The sequence below is a fragment of the Nelumbo nucifera genome, chromosome 1, assembly GCF_055504915.1.
Source record: "Nelumbo nucifera cultivar China Antique chromosome 1, China Antique-T2T, whole genome shotgun sequence".
In the NCBI taxonomy this organism is placed as follows: Eukaryota; Viridiplantae; Streptophyta; class Magnoliopsida; order Proteales; family Nelumbonaceae; genus Nelumbo; species Nelumbo nucifera.
This window is the reverse complement of record NC_142649.1, coordinates 167,452,574-167,461,897: the sequence shown is the minus strand read 5'-3', so window position 1 is coordinate 167,461,897 and position 9,324 is coordinate 167,452,574. Positions and strand designations below refer to the sequence as shown.

Below are 9,324 nucleotides of genomic sequence, written 5' to 3'. Positions count from 1 at the left end.
GACTTTGGTCAAAAAACTGTCGATCCAAACAACCAACTGATGGACCATTCAAACCATACATGGATGATGAATCACGGTTCAGATAAATTAAATAAGTATTAAATATTTAAATAATCATAATAATATTTTATAATATAAAAAGAAATTAAAAAAAAAAACAAAGACAAGGAGAGAAGAGAGAAATAGAACTTACCGATGAACAGCAACATCAATAGCCGTGGTAACAACGTACAATAACGGCAATAACTCACCCCTCTTTCTTGGTTTCTTTTTCTTTTTCTTTTATCTTATAAAATATTTTCTTTAACTCAAACCAATGTTCCCTTCTAAAGGCCATATATTAATTTAATTAGCTCTAGTTGACCAGTTCAACCTGAACCGTCAAACCTGTGAACCACCATATTCAAACAAAAAACCAGGTTGACCTCTAGTTTGGATTTTAAAAACATTGGACAATACAATAAGGTTGAGTTTTATTGCAGTCATTTGCACTAGTATAATTGCATGGTAATGCAAATGGACTGAGTATAAATTTTAATTTGCTCTTGCTTTCATATTTGACCTTGACATGTTTGTTTCTAAAAAAGTAAAATGGGAAGCAACTCGATCACCGTATATCTAAGAGAATAGAGATAGAAGTAGGATTATTTGCTTGGGAATGAGGTAAGAAAGAAAGGAAGAAAGTTCAAAGTTTGCATCAGTTATTAAGATGCACAAACAAAAGCGAGCTCATCAAAATTCAAGCTCAAAACCTTGATATACCAATACCAAGTTGGTAACTTTGAAAGTCTCAAATCTGAGTGGGTTTCTGATTTTTCCTTTTATTATTATTATTATTATTTTTATACGCATTGGTCTCTCGACCAAATTTGCAGGTTGGTATACGTAGCAATTAATTCATAAAATACCGAAACCCAGATCTTAGTTATATCCAAAAGGATTCTTCTTTCATGAATTGTTCAATTGGTTTTGCTCAAGTAAGGTGGCCCTGTTTGTTGGAATCTTTGCGGAAAGAAGCCGTAGTTGGAGTACTGGATGTCACTATTTAAGACTGAGAACTCAGAAGGTGTGGAGGATATTCTAGGCCATTGGAGATGTCGCCTTTTCCTACACCTTCATCCCGTCCTTGTTGAGATACAGGCACAAGCCAATCTTCTAGCGTATCGATTTTCTTAGAAGAAATAGAAAATTGGTGCAGAATAGATCTGTATTTTTTTTTTTTGGGTAAAAGCTTATAAGATCAGTAAAATCATAGATTTCTGAACCAGAAAAATATCTTAAAAGTCACTAGAATCTTTGTAGTTTGTAGGACCACTGGACCAGTAATTAAGGAGTGGGTAAATCGGAAGTCTGTGAAATCGAATAGAAGAAAAGAAAAGCTAAATTAACTAAATAACTATTGGAGATTCAACAGTTGGGAGATTTGTAGAAACCTTAATTCAATTTGTTTTCCAAATTTGAAGAAAAATGAACGATAAATTTTTTTTTTTCCTATTAACAGATATTGACGATTTGTGTGATAATTTTAAGTAATTTTTTAAACGGTAATGTAAGTTTCACAGTGTATTTACTTCAAACATACGTGTAATTTAAGTATTTTACTCTATTTTGACTTTTAAATCCAATTAATTACTGGCACAGGGTCACAGGCAGCCTTTACAGTGACGAAATTCTCTAAAAGAAAATGACGAAAGAAACCCCCAATGATCATTTTTTTTATAGATTCCGTGTCCATTAACCATTTAACCTGGACGGCTTTTTCTTTATGTAGCGTTTCAACTAAAAAGGGTAGTTCTGACTTTTTTGACGGATAGACTACAGGTATCTTTAATCCCCCCGTCCCACCCTCTTATTTAAAGGGCCTTGCGTTTTCCTGAAGTTTTGGCGATTACAGAGGAAGAGGAAGGCAGACATCGAGCAGAGATGGGCATCGCATGCCAGGTGAGCTTGTCAAGCTTCGCCCGCCCTCCGGCACAAACTAGTGACTATCTGATTAAATATCTTGTTCTTTTTTATGCTATACTAATTACTCCTCTTCGCGCTTTGTTGTTTTTTCTTCTGGGTTATCTGATGGGCTATAAAATCAATTCGATAGATTGTGAAGTTGGCTAGATATCATTCGATTATTTGATAAAACTATCTTTTACTCGGAAGTTTCATTTCAATTACGTTTCCCCTTTATTTTTCCTGTTGTTGCGGTATCCAATTGTGCCCCATAAATCACATTAGCTCTTTTAGTTTTTATACAATTATCTTGTGTGATGTTTATTTTTTCCAATACAATTCATTTTATATTCATCTGCAGAAACCGTTTTGAAAATTTTGGAATCCACTTTGACTCATTTGATTCACGTGGTTTTGCTTGAACTCGTATGGTTTCATCGGTTTTTCTGGTTTGGCGAAATTTGTTAACGTGGTTCTTGGAATTGAGTACCTTTTGTTGGAGATGAATGAAGAATTGTACTGTAATTCAAAAAAATAGAAATTAAACGTGAAAATAATGAAAAGAGAGGGGAAGCTTCTTCCAGTGGTGGTGATGGTAGTAAAACCATGCTGAATGCTGGAAGGCGTATCACATTGGATTGGTAATATTTGATGGTTTTAACATTCTATTTTGAATAGCTAATTGTAAAGACATCATTCAAATATTAACCATGCAATCCCAGCGTGGACAGAGAAAAAATATATTTTATTTGTTCCTTGGTGAATGAAGCAAAATAACAATTGATCTGAAGTTGTGTTCTCAATACATGAAACATCAAACTGGATCTCTATCCTTAGCCCTCCCTGTTTTATATGTATATAATTATGTAAACACTATACATATATACATTTTTTTTGTGTGTGTGTGTGCATGCACGCATGTATTGAAAAGGAATGTTCTATATAAGCTAGTATAAATCAGTCACTATTTACAAAATACTTGCCTCTTTTGATAGATTAAAGCTTATGCTAGAGGCTGGAGTATGAATTCTTTGAGTTTTAAATTTTAATCCATGTAGACTAGGCTCTTCTCCTTATGTACATGTAGTTACACATTAACTTTAAGGAAATAAAAATGGAAAAAAGAAAAGAAGACATAAATTGTTGCATGTATGTCAACATTCTGTAATATTTTGAAGCACTTGTCATAAAGAGGAAATCTTCTGTCCTTGTTACCTGCCTTATAAGGTAAATATGCAAATAACGGAATAACAAGTATCTTCTGATCTGCATTTGTTGTTGGTATGTATGCACATGCATTTAAATCAAGTCAAATGCAAAGTAGGCTGATGTTGGGAGGCCAACTATAAGTGGAGCCCTTTTTTTTATGAATTATAAGCGGAGGCCTTTCAAGGTTATCTTTTGCCTTTTTTTTTTTTTAATTATTTGATATATTTCATTAAACTGAGAACATAGACGACTATGGATTAGTGTTGGCTTTAGAGCAGTAATCCAAAAGAGGAAGTTCAACTATACTAAAATTTCCTAGATTGATGGTACTATCACCCAAAACAGAAAGCAGAAAACAGAGAAGGAAAAATGTGGTAGAGAATAAGGTGGTTAAGTGAAAAAATTACTATCCAATCCTGACCTTCAGATTGGAATCTCACAAATTAAAGTGAGAGTTGATAGTGACTTGGCATCATAGAAGATGGGTCTCACTCAAAGAGCAATAAGTATTGCAAAGAGAAAAATGATTCTTCGTTTAAAATTGAAATGAAGGAGGATATGCCTTTCAGAGACCTGACTGGGATCCTCTTATTGGAAAGACTTTATAAAACAACTAATGCAGATAAATGACATATAAAACATCTACTTCATGCTAACTCTTATCTCTGTCATTTCTTATTAAAGACATGAAATCTTGTAAGGAGTTGATGGTGTCTCACTATCATAGGAGAAGGGTGTACTCAAAAGAGCAAATAATGTTGCAAAGGTAAAAATTTTATTCTTTATTGAAAATGGAAATTAGTGAAATGAAATTTGTCGATGTGGCTACGTATCCTTTGGGGAAGATTTCACTAACCTTTTAAGCTAGATAAAGGAAATCCTAAAATCAAAAGAAACTGCAAAACATCTTGGGAATCTAGCTCCATGCCAACAGTTAACTATTTCTCCTGCCTTGAGACATGGAGTCTTATAGGTATGGGCGCAAACATGTTGATCTAAAGGCCCAAATCTCCATCCAATTGGTGCATGAAATTATGAATAAAGGTTCCTTTTTGCCTTCCTGCTTGTCTGCATAATGCAGGCTTGGTGATACAAGACCAAGATGTTCTTTTCCTTTTCTAAGACAGAAACTCAGGTAATGCTGATGATGGGTTGATGATACTGTGTTGTAGTGCATTTATATACCATGAGAAAGGGTTATATTACATGGGAGGTCCATTAGGCAAAGATCAGTGTTCCATTCTACTTATTAAAACTGACTTCCTTTAAGACAGCTTTTTTGTTGGAACCATGATCAAGGATCAGACCTTTTTCTATCTCTGTAATTACACATACGGATATCCATATTCTCATAACATTAGAATCTTAGCTGAAGCCCAGGATTTTCTTGAATCAAACTATATTCCTTCTTAAAAGTAAATGCAGAAAAAATATGCTTATTTGGATTTCTTTTCCCTGTCTGTTGCCCACAGGATGGTAGGGAGGAAGTCATCCAAGCATGGTACATGGATGATAGTAATGAAGACCAGAGACTCCCCCATCACAAGGATCCTAAGGAATTTGTGTCCTTGGACCAACTTGCTGGTATATACATGGACAAAGCAGTTTATTATTGCATTACCTCACTTAGTAGATGAAGGTTTGAATCAACCTGCTGAGAAGTTATGCTGACTTTGCAGAACTAGGTGTACTGAGTTGGCGTTTGGATGCTGACAACTATGAAACTGATGAGGATTTGAAGAAGATTCGTGAGTCACGTGGATATTCCTACATGGTTTGTCATATATATCATATGTTTTTCTTCAGCTTAAATTTTTTGTTGCATGAATGTTGCAGAGATTTACATTTCTTATACCAATTATACAGTACAGCAACAGAAAGTATGTAGATAATATGCTCTTGCTTTTGTTGTTTTTCTAAATGACAGGACTTCTGCGAGGTCTGCCCGGAAAAGCTGCCAAATTATGAGGAGAAGATAAAAAGCTTTTTTGAGGAACATCTCCACACCGATGAGGAAATCCGCTACTGTGTGGCAGGAAGTGGTATAAATTGTTTAAACTTTGGTTCTGCATCTACAACACCCCCCATGACATCCAATTCATTCCTTATAACTTTGTGGTGAAGGTTATTTTGATGTAAGGGACAGAAATGACCAGTGGATTCGTGTATGGGTGAAGAAAGGAGGAATGATTGTCTTACCTGCTGGAATTTACCACCGTTTTACATTGGATAGTAACAATTACATCAAGGTACTGAAATTTTCTGTTCTTTGTTTTCCTCTACTACCACAATTAATGCTTGCCTGCAGATGAGTATAGCTTGTATGACCTGATAAACTGGAATGCTGGATGTCATTTTTCTAAAGAATCAGAAGTAGACAGCATTGGTGGAGATTTGTCTGCTTGATTAGATAACTCTTGAGCATGAAATGTTGAAAACCTCATATTATAGGTTGAATTTTCCAAGAGAAGTAGATAAACAAGTCTGACATAACTGTGGTCTCATTCACATTATCCAGATCAGTGTTTTAAAAGGCATGGGAAGTGCTCCCAAAACGCCCTGAGGCATATGCCAGAGGCGCTGACACCTTAGAGGCATACGCCTCATGTGCTTTCATGAGGCATGTTAGAGGCGTACGTCTCATGTGCCTCATGCACACCTTATATAAAAAGACTGAAAAAAAATGAAAAAAGAAAAGAAGGAAAGGAAAAGAAAAGAAAGGGAAGGGAAAGAAAAAGAAATCAAGAGAAGAAAAAAAAAAAGAGAGAGAAACGCAAAGGCAAGGGAAGAAAAGGGGAAAGAAAGTGGTCTGCTCCTGTCTCCTTCGGCTGGGGGGCTTTGCCCCCTGAACCCCCCCCCCCCCCCCCCCCCCCCCCCCCCTCCTTTGCATTTTTATTCTTCTTAATATAAAAGATTTTTATTAAAAATAATAAAAAAAAAATTGAGATCCCCCTCCCTTTTCTTCCTCTTGACCCCCTCCTCTTAAGGAAGCTTATGCCTCTTACGTTCTGAACTACGCCTCACTCCTCTAGGTAGTGGAACGCCTCTTCATTTTAAAACATTGGTCCAGATAATATCACTCATATGACAAAGAATTTCCAAAATAATACTAGAATGCTACTGAATAAATGTAGAAAGAAAAGTAAAAGGAGAGATTGGATTTCTTGCACTCAAATGGGCGTGTGCAGGGGTGCACTTCCAATCAAAACTGAACACATGTTTACTTAAGCACCCCATGCACATGTGCAGAGAAAATTAAAGGGTAATTTTTTCCGCTAGTTTTTTCATAAAATAATTTTTGAAACAAACAAAAAGAAAAAATGAAAAATAGGCAAGCCAAAACCCAGTTCAAACGGAGGTATCTCAACCAAAGAGACTGGAAAGACGCCATTAACGATTGCAGGAAACTCTTGCTTTTGCAAGAAATTATTTTGTTTCTTCACCATTTCTTCTTGTTTGGACGACCCTCTCGTTCTTGTTTTCCCCTCCCCTCTCTCACACTCCTCGCCTCTAGCTCTCAAACCCTACAAGATGACAGAATTTTTGGAACCTTCGTTTCGTGTACAACCTCATTCTACCTTAATGAATCTTTCCTAGACAAATCCCAATCTGAGACCGGCAAAAATCTACTTTGGGTCATTAAGCTAGACAAAAATTCCATTTCAAGGGTTCCAGAACTGATCACTGGAATTGGTTGCTTCCAGATAAAAAATCTTAAAATATCGGCAGAATTTTCAAGCTCTACTTATATATTTTAAAAAATAATTTATTGCAAACGGTTTACTCCCCTTCTCAAAGCTTAAAAAAGAAAGAGTTTCCTGCAATCGTTAGTGGCATTTGTAGGGTTTTTCTTCATTTTTTTTAGTTTCAAAAATTGTATGCTAAATCGTACCATTTAGTTTGCTATACATGCGACTGGGGTCCCTACATGTGAACTATGATGTGTTTGATTTTGATTGGAAGAACAGCCCTGCACGCACCTATCCGAGTCCGACAAATCCGGTCTCGTAAAAGGAACCTAACCCCCCTCTTTTCATCTCTCTCAATCAACATGCATAAAACAGCTCAATAGTATGTAGTTTTGTTTAGGAGGATGAGGCCAAATGTGGACTTTTTGTAAATACATGTGCACCCTCTCAGGTACATCTTTTGCTACTAATACTACAACTTTTCAGTTATCTTTTCTTTTTTCTAAAAGAAATAGACATTAGGTTCTAGTCTTGTCCAAGGTTAAGTATAATGTAGAAGGCCTCCATGGACAAAAGAGAGCATTTGCAGATAGGTGGTGTTGGATGGGTGATAGATGCCATGAATGGTCCTAGGTGTAAAGGTAAAGGAATGAAAGGGATAGGACTATGAGGAAGGTTCAAAATACCGATACGCCAGTAGGGGTGTATCGGGTGAATCGATACTCATTTTTATTGCTTTGTTTTTTTTTTTTTTGCAACCAGTTCAGGGGGATTGGTTTAGGGCTCTTCCACCCCCTGAACCGGTCAGACCTCTGATACACCCACAATAGGGGCGTATCGGAGGGGTTTCAGAATGATACATATCAGCCGATACGGGTCGATACTTTGAACCTTGACTATGAGTGGTTATGGAGTAAGTCAGTTACTGGGGGATCTGAGAGAATCTAGTAACTGGGTGGGATTGGGATATTGTATGCAGAAGAAAACCACTTGATTCTGAATGAGGTTGGAAATAAATGCTATCTTCTAATGACCAATTGGCCAGTGAGGGAGAAATAGAATTTAAGGCTGCAAATGGATATTAGGCAGATACGAATTTGATTTGTTTACATCTGAATTCATATCTGATAATATCCATCAGATATCTAGCAGATTCGAACCTGAGCCTGGACTGACTGAACCTGAAACTTTACACGGCTCAGCTTGGACCCCCTAAGTTTTTCCATTTTTCAGGCTGGGCGTAGGCCTAGCCTTTGGGTAACCCGGAGCCCAGACTGATCCTACCCTGTTCCTGACCCAACCTGAATCCGGCCTGATTATACATGCATATAAAATATACAATAGTTCCTATCTAATGGTTTAAGTTACTGATATGAATAAGGTTTAACTTAAAGTTATTTTTTTATCCTTTGTGCCCAATAAGCCCGTCTGAGCCTGAGCCCAGCCAAGTGTCAAATTTTAGTTAGGCTGGGATTGGTTGGGTAGATCAGGCTTGACCCCAGCCCCCAAGTTTGATCCAGACTTGGACATAGGACTGGGCCTGGTTTGACCTTAAATTGGGCCCGTTCTATCCATGTTGCACCCCCTATGTAGCAAGACTCATTCAAAATTCCTTTTGATGTGCGAACACTGGGTCTGGGTGGCAAAAGGATTTTACAATGTTAATGTTTCTGAGTATTGATTTTTATCACCAACTCCAACTGTCCAAATAATTTTGCAAAAAAAAAAACTGCCCAAATAATTAATGTATGTTTGTGCCTGTATGGAACTTGCGAAACTCATCCTTGAGAAAGCTATCGATGTTCTTACGTTACACGATGTATTCTTTGTAGGCAATGCGACTCTTTGTAGGGGATCCGGTCTGGACTCCGTACAATCGCCCTCATGATGATCTTCCTGCAAGGTAATGTTTCTGGAGAGTTCTACTTCTACCTGCCATTTTGTTGCCGATATGAATGTCTAACTCATCCGTTTCTGGCTTAAAATCTTATGCTTTCAGGAAGGAGTATCTTGAAGCTTTCGTGAACAAGGAGCTCGGCAACCGTGCTGTTGATGCTGCTGCCTGAAATCTGATTGTCCTTCCTACACTTTTATAATAATTAACATAATAAAAATATGATGAGTATATAGGATGTGGCTTGCTGTGCTCATGAGTTAATACCAACAGTACTTATTGTTTATATACAATATCGTGCGTGTATAATCGTACAGCCTTGCTCCGATACTCCAATACTGGTCTATTTCAGTCGACAATTTGTAGGATTTGGTTAAAAAAAGGTAGCTTGATGTATGTTATCTTTTATGCTGAATACATAATTGGAGAATGGAGATGGATCTTTTAGCTTCAAATGTCAGTATATCGCAGTGTGAAATTCAATCAAATAGAGATGAATAAGCTACAAAAATAAGGTATAAATTTGTTAGGTTGATTGACCACAGATCTTGTAGGTGCAGCTTCACCGATGTCTAAAGGTTCACGAGC

The 9,324-nt window shown here is 36.9% G+C and overlaps 1 protein-coding gene across 1 annotated transcript; it reads left to right on the top strand.

Annotated features, from left to right (window-relative positions):
• Positions 1 to 1,791: 1,791 nt before the first annotated feature.
• LOC104596618 (acireductone dioxygenase 2) lies at positions 1,792 to 9,191 on the top strand. The gene is made up of 7 exons (XM_010257884.2): positions 1,792 to 1,941; positions 4,626 to 4,737; positions 4,833 to 4,927; positions 5,081 to 5,195; positions 5,278 to 5,402; positions 8,675 to 8,745; positions 8,842 to 9,191. Exons 1-7 carry the CDS (start codon positions 1,924 to 1,926, stop codon positions 8,906 to 8,908), a joined length of 603 nt encoding a protein of 200 aa, XP_010256186.1. The 5' UTR covers positions 1,792 to 1,923; the 3' UTR covers positions 8,909 to 9,191.
• The last annotated feature ends 133 nt before the right edge of the window (positions 9,192 to 9,324 follow it).

Excerpts from the sequence above, each read along its gene's own strand:
- LOC104596618 (XM_010257884.2), top strand. Across the intron at positions 5,196-5,277 it reads CTACTGTGTGGCAGGAAGTG|GTTATTTTGATGTAAGGGAC; the intron begins GTATAAATTGTT and ends TTTGTGGTGAAG. Across the intron at positions 8,746-8,841 it reads CATGATGATCTTCCTGCAAG|GAAGGAGTATCTTGAAGCTT; the intron begins GTAATGTTTCTG and ends TTATGCTTTCAG.